At 34.2% G+C, this 27196-nt stretch overlaps 1 protein-coding gene across 2 annotated transcripts in view; it reads right to left on the bottom strand.

Moving 5' to 3' along the window:
• The window catches only part of SRFBP1 (serum response factor binding protein 1), a 61369-nt gene extending 34856 nt beyond the window's left edge, over positions 1-26513 (bottom strand). The window contains exons 1-3 of one of the 2 annotated variants that reach the window (XM_079145677.1): positions 26351-26513; positions 13329-13417; positions 12498-12570 (exon numbers count right to left, since the gene is read on the bottom strand). In XM_079145677.1, coding sequence (XP_079001803.1) covers positions 12498-12570; positions 13329-13417; positions 26351-26386 — 198 coding nt within the window. In that variant the 5' untranslated portion in view covers positions 26387-26513. The remainder of the gene's footprint in view (positions 1-12497; positions 12571-13328; positions 13418-26350) is intronic. The other variant, XM_079145676.1, reaches the window with a different exon arrangement.
• Positions 26514-27196: the final 683 nt, after the last annotated feature.

Raw genomic sequence — 27196 nt, 5'->3', positions numbered from 1 at the left:
AGAATAAAAATAATAGGGATCAAAAGAAAATAAGTATTATTTAGTATCATGTATTATATCAACTACAGAGGGTAAAATCATAGCTTGATATACTCTTATTATAGCAGACATATTTCTCCTAAAAGTTTTTAACTACATATTTGCAAGTTTAGTTTTCCTTGTCCAACCCCAAAGAGTTAAATAAAAAAGAGAAAACAATCCAATACCTCAAATTTAATAAATAATTACATAAGCTTATAGCACACTTCCCCTTCCTTACTGAATCATCTAGAAAACTCATCAAAGGGCTAAAGGGAAATTACTTTAGGTTACTGAGGTAGTATTTCTTTATAATTTTGAATTCAAGGCTAAGATGCAGAAGTATACTAAAAGGGACATAAAAAGGTGTTAAAAGGAAGTGGTCTTTAAGTGAAAGAACAAGAGACAATCTTACAAAATCCACAGGAACTTAGTCTACTTGTTATTAATATTTCTAATGCCTTCAAAGTAGTTTTTTTAGAATCTTTAAGCTTCTTTTTCTTTTTTCTTTTTTTTAAGAGACACTGATAGATTTATTTTGAAAAGCAGATACACGTTTGAGAGAAAATGTGGACTATCTCAAGGGAGACAGAGATGTCTTGGGGAGTAAGGTAAGAAGTACACATTCAAGGGAGGAGCCTAAGTTTCTAGAAACCCTTTCAAGAGCAAGAATAATTAATAAGATATATGATACTTTCTTAATTATATGACCTTAGGTTAACAGTTCAAGAAATCTATATTAATTAATACAGCATACAACACCATGTTACATTCAAGATTTTTAAAATGAAATGTCAATTTTGGAAATCTAATTTGTGCTATTAATTCTCCACACCAACAGGAACTGATTATTTTGATATTTAACTTTCAGATATTATTTCTAAATGTTAAATGCACACATAAGACCCTTTGTTAACCAGGTACTTTAGGAAGGTGTACCCTTATTATGTTATTTATGTGTGGTACTCTATCATAATTTTATCAAATTATAAATAATTTTATCAAGAGGCAATGATGATACATTATTATTTCATTACTACTTTCTCTTTTGAAATAAGTGATCCTTAAAAATACAATGTAAAAGCACATTAATATTTCTATAATAGCTAATTGTTACTGATAATGTTGTGTATTTAAGGGCTTAAAGTAAGAGAAGTTCATTAGTAGAAATATTGAGAACAGGGATTTTTGGAACTACATATATTAGGATTGAATCCTGGTTTTGCCATGCTTTAGTAGTGTACTTCACACAAAGCAATTAACACTTCAATACCCAGTTTCCAAATCATGAACATGAAGAGAGTGCCTACAGAATGGGAGAAAATCTTTGTCACCTGTACCTCAGATAGAGTATTAATCTCTAGGACATACAAAGAACTCAGAAATCTTAACACCAGGAAAAAAAAAAAAAAAAAAAGCAATAAAACAAATAACCCAATCAATGGGCAAAGGAATTGAATAGGCACTTCACAAAAGAAATAAAATTGGTCAACAAATATATAAAAAAATATTCAACACTTCTAGGAATTACAGAAATTCAAATTAAAACTACATTGAGATTTCGTCTCACTTTAGTCAGAATGGCAATTATCAAGAATACAAGCAACAATAAATGCTGGCCACAATGTGGGGAAAAAGGTACACTCATCCATTGCTGGTAGGACTGCAAATTGGTGCAACCAACCTGGAAAGCAGTATGTATACTCTTCAGAAAACATGGAATGGAACCACCATTTGACCCAAATATCTTACTCCTCAGTATATACCCAAAGGACTTAAAATCAGCATACTATAGTGATACAACCGCATCAATGTTCATAGCAGCTCAATTCACAATGGCTAAGCTATGGAACCAACCTAGTGCCCTTCACCAAATGAATGGATAAAGAAAATGTGGTACATATACACAATGGTGTATTACCCAGCCATAAAGAAGAATGAAATTATGGCATTTGCTTGTAAATGGATGGAACTGGAGACTATCATGCTATGTGAAGGTGAGCCAATCCCCCAAAATGAAAGGTTGAATGTTCTCTCTGATTTGTGGATGCTGATTCACAATAGGTGGTGGGGGCAAGGGAATAGTAGAGGTCCACCAATTTGGACAGTGGGGAGTGGGGGGAAGAGAGGGATTATGGGAATGGCAAAAACAGTAGAATGAATCAGATATAACTTTCCTATGTTCACATATGAATACATGACCACTGTAGCTCCACATCATGTACAACCACAGGAATGGAAAATTATACTCCATGTATGTATAATATGTCAGAATACACTCCATTGTCATATATATCTTAAAAAAAAAAATCCCCAGTTTCCATCTCAATACAATAGGGCTAATAAGAACCTTGAAAACCTACCATGAAAATTAATAGATAACAGGTGTGGGGTATACCAAACAGCTGGCATAGAGAAGAGGTTCAATCATTAAAAATTAGAGCTCTAATTATGTCATTTATGGGTGGTGCTCTATATAAGACTGAGTTTCCTAGTACAATAAATAATAGCAAAGCCTGAGATGTAAAGTCTATTGCATAGAACAGTATCCTATCCTTGCTATCAAACTGGAATTCAATCAAAGATGAAGGAAGTTCTCCTGACTAGGTCAATCAGAAACATTAATATCTGTGGTTAAACTGTCAACTTTTCCATAAAAGTTTCCTTGATTACTATTAGAAACAATCTCTTGGTCTTTTAAAAATTTCGAAGCGCTTATTACAACTTACGCTAGTCTAAAATTATGCAAACCAGTTCCCTTCTGTTACACTGTGAGCTTCTGCACAGTAGGTGTAATGAATCACAGTATACACAGTTATACAAAAAGGTTTAAAAAATGTCTGCTCAACATATGAAAAACATTTAAGTCAGTAAGGTGGCTCTACAGGCTATGGCTTCTTCTACTTTTCTCACCTCCAATCTCTTTTCCATCACAATAAAAATTAACCAGTCCTTCCACTCTGTTTTCAGCTTTGTCTTTCGAGGTAACACTAAATGATTACTTAAAATTCTTTCATGTGTCCACATTCTCTAAAGGCTTTTAAAAATGTAACTCCATCTAGTATTTTGGTTACTACTTCAGCCTTTTATTTCTTTCATTCCATATTCCAGCTGTGCCATTAACTTACTTAAGAAATACATGCTCAGCACTTGCTGCAGGCTACAATTTGTACAATAAGCATTGACATAAAAGACAACATACTATCCTGAAAGAAAGGGAGATATGTTTTAAAAACTTACAGTTAAGTGTGCTATATACTGTAACAGAAATATAGGGTACCAAATGATTCTTCCACATCAGGCCATGTACTTACAGATCTGTATGCTTTGTTTATGGAGTGTTTTATTTAATCAGAAAGCACATTCCTAAGAACTGCATGTTTATTCAAGTTCTGACTTGGTGCCCTCCAACTCTGTGAAGTCTTCCCAAACATGTGTAAGAAATCAAATTAAATCAACTGATCCCTTCTCTAGATTCCAACACAATATACATCACAGAAAGACTTGTATGCTCGTTTCTAATACACCAGTATATTCTTTGAAAGAAGAAACAGAAATCTGTTCATCAATACAGTAGGTTTTAAATTAAAATGTACTGAACTTGAGTATGTAATATGAAATTTATAATAAGTGCTCTGCAAATTCCTAATCTCTTTCATTTGTACTTTTCTATTTGTAAATTCTATTACTAAAAAGAAGATACATGATCATTAATAAACTGTGACACTATCTTAGATTGTGATGAGCAGAACAACTATTATTAAATACAACCCACACTTCCAAGTTCTATTTTAATATACTGAGTATCAACAGAAATCAGGAATTTAAAAAGTGAGGATTTCACTCCCTACTCCACCCATATATAAAATGGATACAATATGCAAAGAGTTTTAGAGGAAAAGGGAAGAATAAGAGATATATACAATTTTATTGGAAATTGCTATGAAGCATTAATCATGGAAGCAATCGTCTTCGTTCTAGTTATTTTTATTTTATAATTAGTGCCAAACAGAGAAATAGAAAAAAATTCTTCATATTCAAGAAAAAGTGGAACATTGAGTTTCTCTTAACACAAATGTTAATTTTTTTTGAGAAGGTAAAATGCTGACGTTATTTCTCACATACAGAAGAAACAAAAATACATGGTTTCCATTACAATAAAAATGTAATAACGTAAGATGTGTTCAAGTTAATGAGTGTAAATGTTTGAAAATAATCTGTCTACAATTAACCCAGAGTTGAGGTGATAACCAGCTGGCAAACAACAACAAAACCCAGAACATTTTGTAAGACTTGATCTTATTCCTGCTTTTCTTTTCTCTAGAGTCCTGTCTCCCATTGTTTCCAACAAAATATGTTGTAATATTTACCTCTTTTTTCAAGCACCACATTATTTCATACTGGAATTATGATAGTACTATTGGTTGTCCAAAATTTTTGAATTAATAGTTGAGAACTGACTTGGATACTTTCACAGTTATTAGGAAATATCCTGCCAAGGTTGAAAGTTCAAATTTCCAGAATTACAAAATTTAGAAAATCAAATCAAAACAACAGAAAAATTTAAAACATTAAAAAATAAAACTTATGTGACACTCATTTCTTATTTCCTACACTTAAACCACGCTTACATATTCAGAAGTTTTTGAACTAGGCTTATATAGATGAAGCAATTCAAGATTCAGTTCTTTATTCAAAAATTAGGTGTGTTATGACTCAGTAAATGGTAACAGCATTCTCATCAGTTCTGCCAACAAATGCCTACAACTTGTCCTTTGTTTTCAAATATGAGTACGGAGGCTCCAAAACAGGATGGATAGGATTTATCACTGCCATATCTGCTTTTATTAACAGACAAGTATTTTAAGGCTGTCACAGATTTATCTTTACATAAACTTGACCTACAATGAAAATCCTGACTCTTACATACTAAAAATGCAACACAAGGGTTTAAGGAATATGACCTAATCAAAACACTGACTTAAAGCTGTAGAAAACACATGCTAGACAGAAAACCGGAATTTCAATGTGATGATCTGTTTTTGAATGTTGTTGCATAAGTGTGAGAACAGTATATACTGATCTTTTAAAATACCACTAAGATTTCCTGTTTATCCTTTCAAAGGTCACAAGTGGAGTACAGAGGGCTATTAAACCCGGGCATCTTGCTCTATGAGGGCTATTAAACCAGGGCATCCTGCTCTACTTTAAGAAGCAAGGAAAGGTCTGTCTTGTAAAAAATCAAATTAGAAATTACATGGCCTTTGGGCACTGGCTTAGGTGACTGTATAATGAAGAGACCTTTTAGTCTTCTGTTTCTGACGCTTAACATTGAAAATATAAAAACAAAACCTTTTTTATATATCATTAGTTACAGTTCAATAGTATTCTACTTAAGTTGAGATGCAAAATAACATCTCCATTATAAACATACCAACACAGGTAAAAAACTTTGCATTAAAAGTACCCAGCCAGCTAGACATGTAGCATCCACCAAGTATCAGACATATTACCACGTACTGGGACAATGAACTGAATAAAATAATCTGTTATCTTAGTAGGTTTTAAATTGTGGGAATGGCATGAAAGCAGACTGCATACCAGAAATAAAATGAGCTATGTAGAGTAAGGTGGTGAATAGATCTTCTGGGAAAAGAGTGGTAGTGCTGGGGAAAGTTTTCTAGAGCTAAATATGTGAAGAACTAGGTATTGAAGAAAGTAAGTCTTATTTCGGGTGAGAAAGATTGTATTATGTTAATAAAATGTGATAACAGACAAGGAGGCATGAAATAGATTGCTATGTTTGAGATTGTATATAGCTGGTACAAAAAGTACAGGGTAGGCAGAAGGCAGAGAAGCAGTAGAGAGGTAGCCTAAGCAGAGATCACAAAGGGTCTTGTATGCAAGGTGGGGGAGAACCCCAATTAGATCTGCGTTTTAAGTAGGATCACAGGGTTTAGTACAGAACATGATTTGAAGGGGTGAGATCAGGGGCGGAAGTTCTAGTAAGAACATGAATTAAGAAGTATTTTGTAGAATATATTTGTAAAAGTGGACAAAATAGACAGGTAGATCAATGGTACAGAACAGAGGACATGGACACAAACCAAATAAATACAATTTTCTCATACTAGACAAAGGTGCCAAAAATATGCAATGGAGAAAAGATAGCCTCTTCAACAAATGGTGCTGGGAAAACTGGAAATCCACATGCAACAAAATGAAACCCCTATCTCTCACCCTGCACAAAAATCAACTTAAAATGGATGAAGGACCTTGAAATCAGACCAGAGACTGCATCTTATAGAAGAAAAAGTAGGTCCAAATCTTCCACTTGTTGGCTTAGGATCAGACTTAACATGATTCCCACAGCACAAGAAATAAAAGCAAGAATCAACAACTGAGATAGATTCAAACTAAACAGCTTTCTCTCAGCAAAGGAAACTATCAGCAATGCGAAGAGAGAGCCTACAGAGTGGGAGAATATCTTTGCCACTCATACTTCAGATAGAGCACTAATTTCCAGAATATATAAAGAATTCAAAAAACTCTACACCAAGAATACAAATAACCCAATCAACAAATGGGCTAAGGATATGAACGGACGCTTCACAGAAGAAGATCTACAAGCAATCAACAAACATGAAAAAATGTTCACCATCTTTAGTAAGAAGAGAAATGCAAATCAAAACTATACTAAAATTCCATCTCACCCCAATTAGAATGGCAATTATCAAGAATACAAGCAACAAAAGGTGTTGGCGAGGATGTGGGGAAAAAGGTAAACTCATACATTGCTGGTGGGGCTGCAAATTAGTGGAAAGCAGTGTGGAGATTCCTTCGAAAACTTGGAATGGAACCACCATTTGACCCAGCTATCCCACTCCTTGGCCTATACCCAAAGGACTTAAAATCAGCATACTACAGAGATACAGCCACATCAATGTTCATAGCTGCTCAATTCACAATAGCCAGACTGTGGAACCAACCTAGATGTCCATCAATTGATGAATGGATAAAGAAACTGTGGTGTGTATATATATATATATATATATATACAATGGAATATTACTCAGCTATAAAGAATAATAAAATTATGGCATTTGCAGGCAAATGGATGAAATTGGAGAATATCATGCTAAGTGAGATAAGTCAATCTCAAAAATCCAAAAGGCGAATGATCTCACTGATAAGCGGATGATGACACGTGATGGGAGGTGGGAGGGGGCAAGAATGGAGGAAGGAGAGACTGTATAGAGGGAAGAGAGGGGTGGGAGGGGTGGGGGGAAGGAAAAAATAATGGAATGAATCAAACATCATTACCCTATGTAAATGTATGATTACACAAATGGTATGCTGTAACTCCATGTACAAACAGAAACAACATGTATCCCATTTGTTTACAATAAAAATAAATGTAAAAAGTGGAAATATTTAGTCAACAATTTTAACATATGTTGACAAATTTCTGTCTGAAAAAGGTGCATCACTTTTAAAGCCCAGCAACAGTGAATAAGACTGCCTGTCCATGCAACAATATTTGTTCCAATAATAGGCATTCTGATTCACGTGAACACAAAGTCATTAAATTTCATGGTATTCATTCTTATAAATTATCCATAATCTAAGTTATCTACTTGGCAAGTGTCCCTCAAAAAGATTACCAGTAACTGTATCAAGACAATAGCAAAGGAAGAAAAAGGAAGTTAGAGAAAATGTGATAAGGATAAATAAATAAAAAAAATTAAATAATCATGCAGACTGGAGACATTCTTACTGGAACTTGTACTGACTGACCTCATGGAGAAGTATGTTATTTGTCACCCTATCAGAGGAAACACTATCCTGAGTTGAAAGTATTTATTGGGATCTTTAAAGTGACCAACAGGTATCAAGAAATTATTATAATGAATTAGAGGAAAATGATCTAAGTAAAAAGGGCAGAATTATGAAAGAGACTTAAGGGTTATACTAGTAATTATTTCAGATCCTGTGGCCAGAAAAGGCCATGATGTGGGTATGCTTGAAGAGTATGGGAAGTAAATGAAAAGCAGAGAAACACTACATCGCTTCTATACTTGGACCACTGTGTGTAGTTTTCAGGTTGCAGACGTGAAGGAAGAAAATATGACTCAGGAAACAATTTCAGACTTTAAAGGTTTAGTTAAATTGTTTTACAGATAAGAAACAGGATTTAGGGGCTAAAGGAAGAAAAGCATGCCTGACCTACTTAGGACATATGAGCAAGAACAAAAGCACTTTGGTTATATAAGTACAGTTTTGTAAAACAACCAAGACCATTAGAGAAGCTTCAACTTAACAAAGTTACAATCACCACAATCTAATAAGAAGTTTATGCTTTGAATAAAATAATAGTGTTAATTTTGGAAAACACACCTAATCATCACTCCCTTCCTAAATGTTTCCTCACTGGTTTTCTAAATACCATACTCTTAGATTCTTTCTCCTTTGCTGGCTACACTTTCTCAGTTTCTTTTTACTTAAACAACTTCATTTCCCAAACTATAAAATTTTAAATTTATGTCAGACCAAGAGACCAACAGATAATATGGTTAACTCCCACCCTCATAATCCTGAAAACAACCATAAAACCTGGACTTACTAAAACAAAGCTCTGCGTGAAGGCACTAGAAAATAAATGAAAGTAGACAGACTGATGAGGAATCCAAACTTAGTATGAAGAAGGTACCAAGCTATATATAATCTCAATCACTCTTTGCTTCACTTGTACCTTTTAATTGTTTACATTTTTGAAACTCTTAGTAATGTTGAATTCCAAGTAAGATTTCTAACAAGTCTGATTTGATAACAGAATCCTTTATAATGGCTAATAAATAAAAGAAAACTGTCAAAATAATTATAGTTTAAGATTAATGATTCTGGGCTGGGGCTGTAGTTCAGTGGTAGAATGCTCACCTTGTATGTGTGAGGGACTGGGTTCAATCCTCAGCACATTAAAAAAAGAAGGAATAAATAAAGATATTGTATCTATCTACAACTAAATATTTTTAAAAGAGATTACTGATTCTTTTAATACGATCACTTCAGTAGCAAAAGTGAACTAACGGGTAATTTGATACATAAAATTAACAAAAAATTTATGGAAAGTAATAATGTGTCTTTTACCCCATGAAGAATTTCTTTTTAAGCACAGTGTAGGAAAAAACATCAAAAACAAGAGTATGTGAAATTATAGAAAGGGAAAAAAAAAAAAAAAGCTCACAAATTTTAGAAAATGCATAATTTGAAATAACAAAAAATTCTAAATAATATATGAATATATATGATAATAAACCCCTAATCCAACGAGTATATAGCCAGAAAACTTCTGGATATGTCCCTTGAAATAGGATTCTGTCTACTTCTAGTATTGTAGTTGGGTTCAAATAATATGAGACAGTTATATTATTTAATTATCATATTATTTTATTGATTTTACATAAAACTTTCTTATTTGTGATCCACTGATGGCAACCCCTCAAAAACAGGCTAAGAAGCATGAGGCAGGTTGATCTGAAAAGCTGATGGAAGCGTAAAGGGTGGTTTTAATAATCAAGTTGAGCACATAAAAAATAAGACAAGAATAAAACGAAAGGAAAAATAGTTTAAAAATAGAGAAGTTAGGTAGCAAGCAGAACAGTCTCATAGGAGAATAAACAAATTCTCAATGCAGGAGAATTCTCAACACAGGGAGAAGTAATAGATTCAGAGAGAGGTTAAAAAGAAAAGGAACATAGATAAAGGTAACTGTGTAATCTTAGTTGTTAGGAATTAAAGGATATGAAACATGATGCCTATCTTTGAATCTTTTTTAAAGAAGGTATCATGTCATTAAATTATCTCATCCAAACTTCAGGACAGTGGGTCCAGATATTTTTCAGGAAGTTCCCAACTTAGTTCTCCCATTTGACCTTGGGAGAGTTGCTTAATTTTTCTAAGCTTCAGATTCTTATTCTGTTCTGTAAGACTGGGATAATAATATCTACCTCATGAAACAGACCATGTAAAACACAGTGTAGTGTTAGATACATAGTAAAACCTCAGTGAATACTACTACTTATTACCCTTATTGTTAAGTGATTTCTTATACTGCTTGAAATACCACTTTATATTTTAATTTCATCATCTACTTTTTCAACTCAATAACTTAGGGATTTTTAAGTGTTGATAAGCTAACTTTAGCTCCCAAACAAAAGAAACTGTTTCAGATGTCAGTTTTTATGCTTGTAACAAAGTTAAAAGTATGCATACTTGGAATTCATACATGACAGTCTATAAAATTAGAACCTATGATTTTATAGCATCATAAAGATCAGGTCATTTTTTCTCAGCTAGAAAAAACAAACTCCCATTTCTAAAAATATCTTGGGTTTTCTTCATGAGGATGTCATCTTGTAACAAAATACCCTGTTATCATAGAAAGCAAGTATAGGACAGTATGTCATGAATAAGACTATAAAAATCTAGTGGTGTATGAGCCAAGGAAAAAATTTCTCTGGAAAAATGACTAAGTAGAGGTTTTCCTCCAAATTTAATTGAGACTGTGAATTTAATGTTTTGTGACTATTTCTCTGATACTCACATATGTATGAATAATTTTCCTTAGAAAATTAAGAAGTGACTTTCAATTAAGAAAAATGCCAAATGTATTTGTTTCTTTTAGAAAAGAACAGTTTTGTGAATGAACCATACAGAAGGAAATTCGACAAGAAAAGCAAACCTATAGTCTTTCTGGTGCTCTTTTTATTCTGCTTTTTATATTTAAATTTAATCCAATGTTTAAAGAGCATTACAAAATAAGCTGAAGTCAGATTAGCAAACTCAGACCACCCAAATCCCTGCCACAAACTCAAGAAGTATACATACTATACATTTTATGTCTTGAAGAAATATACTGGCTATGAATTTTAGCTTACTACAAGACCACCAAGTCCACAGTGGTCTTATACCCAGGGAAAAACAGAAAAACAACCTATGATAGTGACATCGCGATCTTCTAAATAAATGAACTTTTATCACTGGGTCTGACTTCCCTTTGCTGATGAGACAGAAAACAAGCTTTATATGAAGATCAAATAGGAAAACTTTCCGTTCTAATGAGCTAAATTAAATTACTGAGAGTTAAAAAAGGGAAGTATTCTAATGATTAATGAGAAATCTTTTGTTCTCAAACTCTTCACAACCTACATATAAACTTGTATTTATGGCTTTCTTTCCATCACAAAATAAAAACATCAATTATATAGTAGCTCAAAAACTGTAATTTAGGAGTACAAAAATGAAAGATATTACAGGGAAAAATTTAGGTAGTCAGTATAATTTAGTAGCACCTTGGTTAAAAGAAATGGAAGTGAGAACTAGTTCATCACGTCCTACCTTAGCACTATCCTCAAAGTAAAAATCTCTAGACTTTTTTGTTTTAAGAGAATTAAGAAAAAAAGTGCACAAAAAAAGAAAAATGATTTGCAAGGTCCCCCCTGCCCCGAATGACTACATAAAAGGGGATTATTACTTTGAGAGAGAAAATACATATCAAACGAATTACATGAATTTCCTATGGAGAGGAAGGAATAAATAATAGAAATAAATATATTCATATTGAAGAGTACTTTCCAAAACTTTTTATTCAGATTAACTGGATAACTTCATCCTATGCAACACTTCACCACCCTCTTAAAAGGAAGAAAGGGTAAGGAGCTTTGATAATCTACCTCAATTAAAATACTGTTAGAGAATGCTCTTGCTTTTATCTACCTCAAACTTGGAAGTTATACCAAATTATAACAGTCAAACATACATGCAAAATTACCCTGCAATTAAGATAATTGCTAGTACCAAATGTTGTTTTTAAGTTCTGCAATAAAACAGTCTCCCAGACATTTAATGGTATGTCATTTGGGAAATGAAAGTTTCTATAAAGTAAGAGCATAGAGAAGACCTAAAAATTATGCTAGTGAAGAGTCTGGTTGAAAAAAAAAATGAATCATGTTGAACTAACAGTAATTTTATTTTAAGTTACTACAGAACTGAATAAAATGCTGACAGTACCACATAAAAATTTATTGAGTTGGCAAAAGGCAAAGTATGATGTCAGCCACCAATATCACCATCCACATTCCCAAAGAGCATGAACATTTTAATTCTAGAACTTAATTTAGACTACATGCCTTAAGTGATAGTAAAAATAAAGCCCTCACTCATGAGGCATAATTCAGCATACATTAGTTTGATAGTTTTGACTTAAATTAGTCTAGCGTTTTAACAAATTCAGTAAAAAACCATGGAAAATACAAGATTAAAAATATGATAATTTTCTAAATGTGTTACATGCTTCACAAACAGACCCATACAAATAAGCCCTGAGGAATATTCAAATAAATTACTACTATACATATAGAAAGTGTGAGTTGATAGGAGACACAGAAACACACACCCACACTCACACCCACAGTCCTGACCTTCATGGCATGGATTTCTTCAAGTAATCGTTGTGCCCGTCTTTGGTTTTTTAATAGTGCATCTTCAGTACCCCTGCAAAAAATATAACACAAAACGAGGGAAAGCATTAATTTTTGAGATATATCATCATGAAAAGTATTTTCATTTCTTTAAGAAAAGTCTATTAAATCTCTAAATGACAAACACTCCACCTTCTATTCTACTACCTCTTCTTTCTCCCAACATACACCCCAATAGCATAAACAAATCCAAGTATCTGAAACTGGCAAAAGAAGCATTGTCCTGGTGTTATATTAATGATTCATAGTTTGCCAGTAAAATACTTTTTCAATAACACTAGTGATATTGAAAATACAAAATATTCTTTTTTCAAAAAATCACATGGTACACAGTAAGATAATAAACACTTCCACAAGGAACTGAAGATGTCAAATTACTTAACATTCAAGAAAAGTGATATAAAATCTTCATAACCACTTTAAGATATTTCTAGACTTTCAACTTTTTTCAACTTCTTAACATGACTTTTAATAACTTAAAACACATAAATAACCCTAAAAGAATTTTATTCTGAAAAGACTAAAAGAAGAATTTTTAACAAACATCAGAAGAATTCATTCTATGCCTTAAACAAACATGGTCCTAACCTCAGGACGGCATGCTGACACAGCACATTCTATCTAACTCATATCATCTCTACATATAAAACAGTAATAAATGAGTAAGATATTTAATTATTTCTCTAGGTTTCACCCTCAAATTTTATAAATACCAAATAAAACAAATTTTGACATTTATGAGGCACAGGATCATCACTTCAAATGACTAACTTTTTCGACTTCAGTCTGCCAACACTTCTGACAAGTTTTCGAATCACCAAAACTCGGATTCTCTTCACTTCTTTTCTCATCTTCACAACCTTTGAGAAAGAAAGTCAAAATTAAAAAGGCAGAGTATTCTCAGAAATTACTATTTTAATGTTATACTTATATCTTCTTGGACTTGGAACATAACAGACCATGAGTTCTCTGCGATCAGAGACCGTATTAATATTAATCCTCTTTGTATTCTTGTGGTTTAAAGTAAAACTAGAGAAAATCACTATGTGAAATAAGCCAGACTCAGAAAGGAAGGGTTGCATTTTTCTCTTATAAAGAAGAATAGAAATAAAAGGAGATCCCACAAAAAAGAGAAGATTAACAGAGGAAAGGTATCAAGAGGGAAAGAGGAGGGGTACATGAGGGAAATACTGGGGAATGAAATCAATTAAATTATGAAATGTCCATGTATGAAAATATCACAATGAATCCAGCTTATATACACATAATTTTAATACTTAAAAATTAAAATCATGATGATAAAAATAAGAAAAATAGAAGGGAAATTAGTAGACTAAGGAGATGAGGGGGAGAGAGTATGAGAAGGAAAGGGAAAGTACTGGGGAATAAGATTGATTAGATTATGTGCATGTACAAATATGGCATAATGAATCCTACTACTGTGTATAATTACAATGCACCAGTAAAAATAAATTTTAAATATGCAATACATAAAAAACATAATGGTAGGAAACTGATTTAATAATTTTGAATTAACAAAAGTAAATATGTAAAAGCAATTTTATTATTTAGAAGGTACCTCTTGTTCTTTTTCTTTAGTAATAAATTGTTTCATGCATAATTCTAAAAGAAACCCGTAAACACAAAGACACATTTTGTGTAGGCACATGCATACACACAAAGATACATACTTTAAGTCACCCCATTAGACAATGATAAGAGAATGATAGTTCAAGAACATGAAATATTCTAGTCATGAAGAACGTTTTATAATAGTACAGTGGCATGTTATTATGTTTAAGAGTCACATCTAGCTGGGGGTGGTGGCATACACCTATATCCCAGCAGCCTGGGAAGCTGAGGCAAGAGGACTGGGAGTTCAAAGGCAACTCAACATCTTAAGGAGGCCCTAGCAACTTAGCAAGACCCTGTCTAAAAATAAAAAAAACAAAAAGGGATGGGGATGTGGCTCAGAGGTTAAGTGCCCTTGGGTTCAATTCTTGATACCAAAAACAAAAAGAATCAATGTTGATAGCTGCTCAATTCACAATAGCCAGACTGTGGAACCAACCTAGATGCCCTTCAATTGATGAGTGGATAAAGAAACTGTGGTGTATATATATATACAATGGAATATTACTCAGCCATAAAGAATGATAAAATTATGGCATTTGCAGGCAAATGGATGAAATTGGAGAATATCATGCTAAGTGAGATAAGCCAATCTCAAAAAGCCAAAGGACGAATGATATCGCTAATAAGTGGATGATGACACATAATGGGGGGAGGGAAGGGTTAGTGTTAGGGTTAGAGTTAGGGTTAGGGAGGGGGGCAAGTATGGAGGAAGGAAGCACTGTATAGAGGGAAAAGAGGGGTGGGAGGGGTGGGGGGGAAGGGAAAAAATAACAGAATGAATCAAACAACATTACTCTATGTAAATTTATGAATACACAAATGGTATGCCTTTACGCCATGTACAAACAGAGAAACAACATGTATCCCATTTGTTTACAATAAAATAAAATAAATTAAAAAAAAAACAAAAAACAAAAAAACAAAAAGAGTCACACATTTTATAATTTCTCCTGGGATGTTCTCTTTTTTTAATTTTAGAACTACATAAAATTCAGTTCCAGTACAGTCTTTGCTGTGACACCTTCAATGACTTCTTCAGTTAAGAGATAACCTCTCTATCTCTGGGGTCCTTACTTACTTTGTAAATTGTTACTGAAACTACTGTCAATAACTGCTCAGACAGATGTCTTTTTTTCTATAGACTGTGAGCTCCCAGGTATCAGAAACCTTGCGATACAATATTTAAATAGTGTTTTCTACTCCTTGCAAGAGTGCCTAAGATATACAATTCCTCATATTCTTCTTACAAAAGTAACAATATCAACATCATCTTGTTTCCTCAATGCACTTGAATTTGGCTATGACACCTCTTACTTCCAATTAATAACATCCCCACTTTTGGCCCAACCCTTTTCTTTTATGATACTGGCAACCAACTTAGAACTTTTTTTCCATTCTGTTTTGCCATTATTCTGGTTGATATACCTTTCTTCTTGAATAATCTATCAGTACTATATCCTCATCTTTTGACTTTCTTTTTATAATGACCTAATCTATTCCATTTCATCCACCCACTTCCATGGCCACTTGTAAAATCACTAACTCAAATATTTCACAAAGTGATCACAACTTTTGCTATTACTTTGCTTGTTCAACTCCACCTACCACAACCATCTTTGAATTCATTAGGACCACTAGTCCTCAGATCCTTAAACTTTCTTTTCAATGACTAATCCTTTTTAGATTTTCCTCATTTTATCCAGTTTAGGTACATGATCTACATTTGACAATATTTCAAACTTCTGTTCCTCTTGCAAATAAAGCTTACTCTTGAATGAAAATAACATTCTGAGTTCTTCATGACCTCACCCTAATAGGAGATACTTGTAACATTCTGTCTACTATACATTTATCATAACTAACCTCAAATTGACCTTTACATTTCCTATCAATCTCATCACATTTTTCTTTCCTGGTCAGTTCACTCTACAACTATTTTAAACTTTTTTTTTCTTTTTCAACCCCTCTCCTAAAACATCTCATCACCAGTGACTTCCAAAAGTCCTAAAATCCAAGGGGGATTTTTTAGACTCTGTTTCACTTGAAATCTCAGAAGCATTTGATATTGTTGGCCACTTCCTCCTCCTCTGGAATATTCTCTTGGTTTCCATAACAGAAATCTCTTCTGGTTTTCCTCCTTCCTCTCTAGCCACACCATCTTGGTGTTCTTTGAAGACTCACCCAGTTCTACCCAGCTATGAAATGTTAATGACTTCAAGGGACAGTTCTAGGCCAATTCTTTTTTTCATGACATACCATTTAATTTTAATGTATTAATCTTATGTGTGAATACTGGTTTAATTTGCACCTAAACAAAGATGCTTCCAAAATTTTTACCTTCAGTTATAAACTCTTTTTAGCTCCAGACCTAAATGAGCAAGTGGCTTCCTTGACACTTCTTTTTGAATAGTCCCTAAATCACTTGAAATGCTCAATGAAACCCACGGTCTTTATCCCTAACTGGATCCTTTCACGGTGTTTCATATTTCAGAGAAATGACTTTTTAATGATTAACCTAGAGTTCATTACAGGTATCCTTCCCAAATTCCTCACAATGAATCTACAACTAAGTCCTATTTATTTTATCTCCTAATTATCTTCCAAATTGTATACCCCCTCCATATTTGGTCTCTTAGCAATCTTAGCTGAGTTACTGTTAATAGGATTATGTAAGCTGATTCTTGTCCATCTCCAATCATTATACACAATGTAGTCAGAATAAAATTTATAACATAGATATAATATCATACCTGAAACGCTCTTCAATGGTTTTCAATTGATTTTAGCATGGCCATAAGGGTATTCTTTTAGTTCCTTGTCCTCACCATGCTCACATTACTACAAAGCCTCTACATCTGCCCTTTCCTTTAGAGGAGGAAAGATCTCTTTCCAGATTGGATTAACATCTGTTTATCATGATCTGTCTTAACATGCCATTTTTGAGGACATTTTTCTGGCTTCCCTGAGAGTGTCAAAAACATCCCATTATAGAACTTAGGAGTATCCAGACCTCTAGAACTTATCATAACTTTTAATATTTTACTTTTAATCTTATTATGTGTAGTGTGTCTTCCCCACTATAGGTTTCACATTCCATGAAAGTCAAGTATCTGGTTTAGTTGAACAATGCATCTTAATACCTCAAACAGTGCATGACATGCAATGTATGTTCAATAAATATTTGTTAAATAAACAGTCAGAAATGTAGCAATACTCATTTGTCATTTATTGTTTCAAATACATAATAAAAGAACACAGCATTAATCAGGGTTGCTTTCCCACTAAACATATTAACATCTTTCATATTTCTTTCAAAGATAGATCTATTTAGGCAAAAAAAAAAAAAAAAAATCGCACTTTACATAAATGAAGAGTCTTTTAGACAAGGTTTAAGTGAATCAAGGAAATGCTCCATGCATAAGTAGAACTATAAGAGGTTTATGATATTCTTTTAAAAAATAAGTCATTTATAAAATAAATAAGTGACAATTATGTATTAAAACACTGTAGAAAATGTTTCTAACGGCTAAATTTTGGAGGAGGTTAAGATGATAATATGTCATTTACTAACTACTGTTTACCAAACTTAATAAACTGCAGTAGCAGAGTTGGTCCTTGGTTATATTTCAGCCATGGGAAACCTAGTCTCCAATTCTAAAATTCCAATTTAAGAAGTACTATGTTTGCTATTTCTAGATAAGGAAATTCTAAATGCAATGAGAATGCTTCATATACTTAGTTTCATGCCAATACCCCCAAAAAATGCTTTCCAAGCTTCACTTTCTCAGTATTTGTGTATAAGCAGTAACAAATTTGCAAAGTTTAATATATGAAAAGTATGTATATTTATTTTATGTGAAAAATGGAATAAAATTTTTATTTTTCCCAGAAGTGCCCACTCCAAATGCAGTTTTACTTTTGCAAAACTGATACTAGCAGTCTTTGAGTTAGGCTTTTAAAGCTTGCCAATTCATTTATCACCCAGGAACTACGAAGTTGGTTGACAGAACCCAGAAGTCAACAGGCCTAAAACACCCAACATTGCCGAAAGGCCAATACACTGCTTAAGGGAAGCACACTTGGCAAATTCTCTAACCAAAAGTAAGCAAACCCATCACTGTTGGAATTGTGAAAAAAATTATGATGTTGTTTGGAAGGGACAGAGGAATAAAATGAGCAAGAAAATAGAGGCATAGTGATGGAAATGAAATATGCTGCAAAGAAAAAACAAAATGAAAGAAAAGTGAAAAGGATGTGTTTAGAGACAATGAAGGAATTTATCAGCAAGAGTGATAAATTGCACTGAGGGATGTCAAACACCAAGAGCATGAGTTTTAGTTCATCTATAAGATAGGAAGAAAATGACTTAAAACTTACATCAAAGAATGTACATGTGCTGAAGGTGAGATATTACCTGGAACTTAGGCATACAGACGCCTTCAGAGCTAATATGGTAAAACCTAAAAATAGGGCAGCCTGGATAACTAAACAGTATAAAAATATGATCATAAATAAAGTGGAAACTTAATAAACCTGTTGGGAGATGACCACGTGGGCAGAATAAAAAGTCAATTCAAAGTCGAGCATGGTGGCACTTGCCTGTGATCCCAGTGATTTGGGAGGCTAAAGCAGGAGAATTAGAATTCTAAGTTTGAAGCCTACCTCAGCAATTTAGGGAGATTCTGTCTCATAAAAAAGTAATAAATAAATAAATAAATAAAAGGACTGGGGATGTAACTCAGAAGCCCTGCATTCAATCCCCAGTACTAAAAGTAAAACTAAAAATAAAAAGCCAACCGAAACACAAGAAACCAGGAAGAATCAAAAGATGGCAATGCCCAACTCAAGGAAATTCCAAAGAAAGAATTCTCTAACTCTGAGACTTAAAAAATTCAATCTGTCATGTAGTAACTCAATTAGAAGAACAGTTGTATCTTGGCTCAACACTGAATTATGCATCAAAACCCGCTTCTGTAGTTCTACACTTTAACCAGCTGATGATGTTCTGTAGACAGGAAAATCATGTTTTAAAATGTATAACTACCTGCATTAGATGTACTTTTTAAATAAACTACATTTCTCATTTATAGAGTTTCATAAGTTCATGTTCAATGTGAATTTGTTTTTGAGAGAATGAGCTATAATTTTGGGGTAACAATGATACTGAGTTTCTAATATACAAAGTTGACAGCAGATTGGTCCATAGGCAAAATTAAGTCTTTTGCACTGACTCTTGGCTTGTTATTTGCTAGCCAATCAACTAGTAAGCTTCTTTTGGTGATATACTGACTATATCATGTATTTGGTTAACCTGTAACAAAAACTCACGTTTAATCTAAGTATACCTATACATATTAAAATACGTTAAAACTTCTGGTTACCCATTACTCATGTATTAGACTGGCAAATTTTTTAAAAAATGACAAGGCATACTGTTTATGAGGCTGTGAGAAAACAGGCACTGTCATGTACTGCTGGTAGAAATGCAAACTGTTTTTCCTTCTAAAGGAAACTTTTGCAATATTTAGCAAAAATCCTACTTCTAGGAATCTATCTAGAAGACATACATCCAACAACAGAAAAAGGTTAGCACAATTTTTCATTGCAGCATTTAAAAAAATGTGGCCTAAAAGACAAAATATTATCTAAAAGCATCCAACAACATAGTATTTTAAATAAATGCTAGAAATCTGCATGTATTATAATGTATAAACTATAAAAATGTTTTCTTTGTGAAAAAAGTAATATATAATGATGTATATGATACATTTATGTAATACAATATCACATAAAGTTTAAAAGTATATCATACTGTACAGTAGTTACAGATAGTAGTACAGATACCTGTTACAAAATTATGAAATGTATAAATCAGAAAAACACATCAAGAGAGTAATATTATTTCTCAAGTAGAATAGAAAGTGAGTGGAATTAAACATTAAAATGGCTGAATACTGATAACTACTAAATATAGCAAATGGATTACCAGGGCGTTTGTTATAATATTTTTCACATTTAAAGTATTTCATGATTAGCACAATTTATTATAGTTTCATGAAGAGGAGTTTAATTTGGCCATTTGGATTTATAACTTATTGTTGAATTATAGTTTTTATTTCTGATGAGCAACAATATAAAAAATCTAGACTCCTTAGTAATTCTAACGACCATTATTGAGCATGTACTGCCACCTAGCCAAATTTACCAGAATCATTTAACCAAGCACAAACTGATTCTCTTCTTATGGACAGACCCTAATCTACTATTTCTGAATAAATTATTAAAAAGTACTATGCATCTGATTAGAACATATGAGTTTTGTAACTTTATAAAAACATACAAACAGGATTCTTGACATTCTTATCTTTCACAAAACATGAAGGAAAAAGAAAAATCATTTTGTTTTTTGGCATTTTAGTTCCTATCTTTATATGCCCCCACCCACATTAAAGGGATGTATGTTCCAAGACCTGCAGAGGATGTGTGGAACTGTGGACAGTATCAAGTTTTCTTCTATATGTAGCTACCTATGATAAATGTGTATTCATTTTGATTTATAAATCAGACCCAGAATAGATTAACAAAATAACTATAATAAAGTAGAACAATTATAACATTTAAAAATGCTGGACTTTATGGTTATTACTAAGTAAAATAAGGGTTATTTGAACATAAGTACTGTGATACTCTAAGTCAATATAATAACCAAGAGGGCCCCATGAGTTAGAAGCATGTATAATGTGGAAACACTCAACAAAGGGATAATTTAACTTTCTAGACAGTTCAGCACAAATTTTCATCACTCTACTCATAACAGTGTGCAACTTAATATTTAGGAATTGTTTATTTCAGGAACTTTACATTTAATATTTTCAGGCTTGCAGTTGTCTCAGGCAACTGAAATCACAGCAAATAAAACCATGGATAGAGGTGGAATTAATATACTATAAGAAATGGGTAGGAATTTTCTAATGAGTACATTGATAATTTTCTATCAAAGAATAAAATAATGACAATTTTCTATAAAGACTCATGGTCCTATGGAATTAAGTACTACACCAGATCATTTAATCTCCTAATTATGAGGTGGGCCAAAGAAACAGATGAATAGAAGTAATTCCATTCTAGCTTGTAATTCCTTCTCTAGTTCTTAAGTGAGAAAAAAAGTCAACATTTAGATTTTTCCCTCATTTGAACATTAGTTTATAAAATTTGTGCTAAGGCATATTTTAATTTTTCCAATATATATTACCTGTAGATTAGGCCTATATTAGATGTTTGGGAAGTTGCTATAACAAAACAGTTAAATATTCTCTCTTTGAAATCCACAAAAAGTACTGAGGACGACAAAACATGCAATAAATAAGCATATGATACAGTAAAAAGTAATGCTACTTTTTTAAAAAAGTACAGATAAATTTTTATCCTTGGAAAATTTTTGTAAGAATAGAATTATTAAGAATAGAAGACATTGGAAGTTAAAATATAATTAGTGCCTTTGCAAGGAGGCTTTACACAAAAGACACCTTGGGAAATTTAATGTATTATAAAATTAGTTTGCCAAATAACTTTTTAAAAGAAAAAATAAATTAAAAATATGAAACAAGGATTCCTAGAAAAAAATGACAACTATAATTACCAGTATCTCAAAGACAAGAGATTTATAAACCTTCCAACATATGAAGAAACCTATGGACTCTTTTTCCCATACAGACAACAAATTTGGACATATTTAAGGTAGTTATAGAACCTTGGAAATACAACATCAAATTTTCATGAGATATTAAGATATCAAGATACGAGATATTCAATGAAATAGGTACTAGGGATATGATGATGACTATGAATTTAAAATCAGGTAGAAGGGATATAAAATCTTACACACACACACACACATAGACACACACACACAAAGTATTTCAAACACTGAAAAGAAATGGTGCTACAAATTATAAAAGGGATAAATGAAAGCCAAGAACAATTTCCCTGTAAAAGTAATAAATGAAATAGAATTAATGAGAGGAAAAACAGTTTCAGATAAAAATAACAGCATTTGCAAAGAATCTGTAGAGAGCTATAATAGGTAGCACAGAAACGTCTGTGCAGGTGAAGTACAGATACTCAAAGGGAGAGGTATAGAAGAGAAAGTGAAGAGATTACCCTCCTTTGGATTGGTCTTTATCAAAAGCAACCCAGTGAGTTTTAAGCAAATGAGTGATGTGATGATGTAGTCTGAAGACAGCACTCAAGCTGTAGTACTGAGATCAGATGAAATTTGAGAAAAGTCAATTTAGCTGTGGGAATAGTACAGGAGTTCTGGTTGGAGACATAATCTGAATAAAGGACAATAGTAATGGAAAAAAATGAAAAGATTAGAATTAGTAAACTTGAGCTTTTTCAAATATAATTTTTTTTTGTTTGTTTGATGGGATACTGTTATAGAAGGAATTGCTTCACCCCAGTGATGGATATCTCCCAGCCAAATGGGGTAATCTGTTAGATCTTAAAAGGGAAGACTACTCCTGTCTCCAGGTCATAAACTAACAGTACTGGAACCTACTGTCACATCTTTTGCAGCCACCAGCCTCTATTCCCCATGGGCAAAAGGAGTTGGATAGCAGGGCAGAGGTCATTTTTTGCCCATTTTTCTACAGCCCTAACAGTTTTTCTGGGATATTTTCCCCCCATCTTTGGGCTAGTGTTCTTGATCAAACAATGAGATGATTTGCAGTCACAGATCTGCCTGGGGATGGGCTGAAAAACAGAACTGACAGTGTCAGCACTGGGTTTAAAAGAGTTATATCTTTTTTAACTCTTTCTTCTGGTGTCCTGCTATCCTGCACACCTTTTGTCATCATCAACTTAGTTTCTGATTGTTCAGACCCCCTTATCATGCAACTGCACAAAAGCTTGTACATACAAAATCTCTTCCATATACTTTACCCCTGACAGATCAGCTTCAGATCAGCAAGATTATATAATAATTCAGAAAAACCATTCAAAAGCCAGATTGTGTTACAGTAAAACTTCTTTCCCTTAGACAGGTTTATACCTGTAGGTGGTCCATTCAGCCAAGATCTCTCTTCTCATGAGTCTACTGTTAAGATCAAACCGGCATGTCCCTTGTCTTAAAGGGCCAGTAGCAGATACAAAAAAAGAAACAGGAGCTGAAGAAATAGCTCCTTTTGGAGAGTGCTCTCCTAGTATGCGCAAGGACCACGGTTCAAATCCCCGGCCGCTCAAATGAGAAAAAAAAATAAATAGCTACAAAAAAAGAAACAGACAGACAACCAGCAGGGATCCCTGAAATCATAGCTGACAGATAAAATTTCTTCCATTTATTTTACCTCTGATAGACCAACTTCAACTGCAAGATTGTACAATAATTAAGAAATTATTCGAAAGCTAGATCATTATAGTAAAACATTATCTTAGACAGTCTTATGCCTATAGGTGGCCTTTTCTTCAACTTACTTTACCTCTGAGACACCAACTCCAAATGCAAGATTGCACAAGAAAGAAACAGAGACATTCAACCAAAGAGGCTTCCCCAAACCATGGACAACAGACTGGAGCCTTTAAATTGACAGACCAAGATTTTTCCCAAGAGACAAAAAAAAAAAAAAAAAAGAGAGACAGTCAACCAGAAGAAATTCCCAAATCCAAGGCCAACAAACAGATGAGAATCTAGAAGAGACCAGAAAGGAATAAATATCCCTAGATTCTCAAGTCCCACTTAACCATGACTCCTACACAAGTAGTGCCACAGATGTCCCCACAAAGAGAAACCAGAGGTGTGGAATTAAGGGTCTCCCCATGCACACTGAGGGATTTACCAGATAGCCAAGGATGTCACGACTTTACTGAATTCAGTTTCCTTTTTCGCAAAATGAACCAGGATGGAGCAACCTGTACAATTCAGGGAGAGAAGGTGGGAGTTCCCTAAAGCTGCTTTTTGCTTCAAGAACTGCTGGGATGGTCCCTCAGTCCCTCCCTTTACTCACAAGAATAGCTCCTCTGGTTCAACCCAAGGCAAACTCACCTGTCTCCTAACTCTCCACAGTTGACTCTCAACAAGTCTGCCAGCCAACTTGGGTCCTTGGCATGGAAGTGGGTTCCTCGGGAAGCCAGGCCTGCCCAAGAAAGCTAGATGGGGACTGCTCTTGGGTCCCACCTGGAGTGCCAAATTTGTTACTGAAAGATCAGTCCTTGTCTCCCATGATAATCCAGTAATGAAGACACAGTTTTGAGAAAAGGAAAAAGAAAGTTTATTGCTTTGCTAGTGAAGGAGAATCACAGGGGACTCCTGTACTAGAGGCTGTGATTAAAATATAATTTCTTTTTGGAGAAGTTTGCCCATTTTTCTATGACAGTTACTCTTAATTTCCATGAGTTGTTTTAGAAAAATAGCATTAATCTTTAATCTGCCATATTTGCTTTTTTTTTTTTCCTAACTAGTTGACCTTGTTCTTTTCTTTGGTATGTTTTCCAATTTTTATGTAATAAATCTAGAGTCATGTGCTGCATAACTGAAATTTAATGGGCTATACACATGATGGTAGTGCCATAAAATTATATTACCTACTGATAATGACAGCATAGCTGTCTTAGTTTGTGACTCTACATTCACAAAAGGACAAAATCACCTAATGGCATTTTGTAGAACTGTTCCTATCATTAAGCAATGTTAATTTTAAATAACATTATCATCTCTACTTTTTTTCTGTCCTTATTAACCCCTTCATATTGGAACACATTAAAATGAGTGTGGGACATGTAAACTTCCTGATCTGATAAATTCATTCAATCATAAAACATACATGTTGTAGAGAATAGATAGATAAACAAAGACAGAAAGGGATGTTTCCAGAATAGAAAACAATGATTGCACAAGGATTACACAAATCAATCCAGACTAAGGTGAATTAGTGAAGGCTTCCTAATGATCAAATTTTAACTATTTTCAAGAGGCCTGGCAGTTAGCCAAATGGAAAAAGAAAGAGCTTCATAGGACTGATTTCCTATCATTACGACTGTCAGCTAAAACTGAACATGAAGGTAACTTCTATTTCCTGTGAATTCCCAAGGACATCTTAATGATTTAAGATCCTCATATCTCAGAGGTAACCAACAGAAAACAGCTCACCAACCTAATAAAAAATAACACAAATCACAAGTTTCAGTTTCCCTCTTCAATATATTCTGTACTCTGCCTACTGAAATCCAGATTCAATCTGGCAATAAAGCAAAAATATAGTTTAGTTTTATCTTATACTTTATCCCACAAGTTCCTCAGTGAAGCCTTCTCTATCCCAGTAGGGTTTTTTTAGTACCATCCCTTCCCAGCTTGTACTGGTCCCTCTGCCTGGAATTCTTTCCCCCTTCACTACCTGCAATTCCTGTATAAGATCCTCAAACACTAAATACAGACATCACTATATGACTTATTTGGAAACTTATCTACACTATTAGTTTTTTGGGGGGACACTAATTATAAACTGTATCATAGGTGAGTGTTTCTTAAGCATTTCTGCCTGGTATAGGTTAACAGAAAATATAAAGTACATTTACACAACTCTAATCTGAGCAATGAAGTGCTGGTAACAGACACATATCCGCAGAATAAGGGGATAAATACTACTTCTGCTGTATTTAGCTGTGAGGTCCTCATTTGATCCTTGCTTTTTGAGCTTGCTTTAAGCGGCAGACTTGGTAACCAGATTAAAGAACGAACAAGAGAAGGTTAATGGAGAATAGCCAAGTATAAATAACTCCTCCTTAAGGTTTGGCTGTAAATGGAATGGGACCGTAAAGTGAGGAAGAAATGAGGCACTAGGCGTACATGGTCTCATTAAATATCAGCGATATCTTACGAGAAGCTACAATTCTTAATCTTTCCCCTTCATTTTCGACCGTCAATAAAAAGCAGGCAATGGGTACTGAGCATTTATTACGGATCAGGCATTGTGCTGACACTTCTAGAAATCCCGAAGGGGAGTTACTGTTGGCCATTCTCCGAAACCCGCATGGGTCCATCAAAAGGCCGCATCCTTCACCTCCCACCAAGTCCCGACTACTCGCCCGCCGAACATTCGCAGAGTGGCTGGTTGTGAAAGCACCAGTACTGGCCCCACTGGTTCTCAGACCTCGGCGCTCACCTCGTTGTTGAGGTTCAGAGATCCCGGCTGCGCCATGGTAAGTCCCGGGGTAGAAATCCACGGCGATCTGCACGTGAACCCGGACGGCCACACCGCGGGACGTTGCCACGCCCTCAGCCTCAGCCTCTTCCGCCCTAAACCGTTCCACGTCTCGGCGAGCTGACGCCTGGAGAGAGCGACGCGACGCAGGGCGGGGGGGAGGAGCGGAACTGAGGGAGAGCAACTTCCGGCTGACGAGGCCGAATTGCGTGTTCCTACCGAAACGGAGCTGTCAGAGAATTCTGCTAGACCTTGTTCGCGAGGAGTGTTGATGTTTTCAGGACCTGGTTTGATTATGTCCCCTTGTGGACGGAGCCTGGCGTTGGAAGGGCCTTGGGTTTTGTTTCCTGACGTATGTGGTGTGTGTGTGTTTCTGTGTGTGAGTGTGTGTGTGTGTGTGTGAGTGTGTGTGTGTCTGAAAGCGTTAGTGAAAGGGTCAAGTACTTGTGTGACCAATGTTTTGCTTCGAAATTTTTATCCAGGGTATGTGAAGATTCCTGCGCGTTTAACAAACACGTATTATGAGAACTGAACAGCTTTTCTTTCCCTTAAATCTGTGGCATGGTATGTTATGAACAGCCCAGGAAGGTTTACATAAAAGCAAGTTGAAGTGAAGTGAACATTTGAAGCAAAATCAGAATGCCAATTTGCTACAGCCTGTGAGAATGTCCGTTTTGAAGTATTGGTCTTCAGGCAAAAGAGAAATAATTGAGATTTAAGTCTGAATCAGGTAATATATTAGTTATTGACAGTTAAAATGAATTAAGTCACTTTACTTATTGTAACAATGATCCACTTGCCCTTTTG

The sequence above is a fragment of the Sciurus vulgaris genome (genome assembly GCF_902686455.1).
Source record: "Sciurus vulgaris genome assembly, chromosome: 6".
NCBI lineage: Eukaryota > Metazoa > Chordata > Mammalia > Rodentia > Sciuridae > Sciurus > Sciurus vulgaris.
Note: the sequence above shows the minus strand (reverse complement) of the source record. Positions and strands in the feature narration are given on the sequence as shown.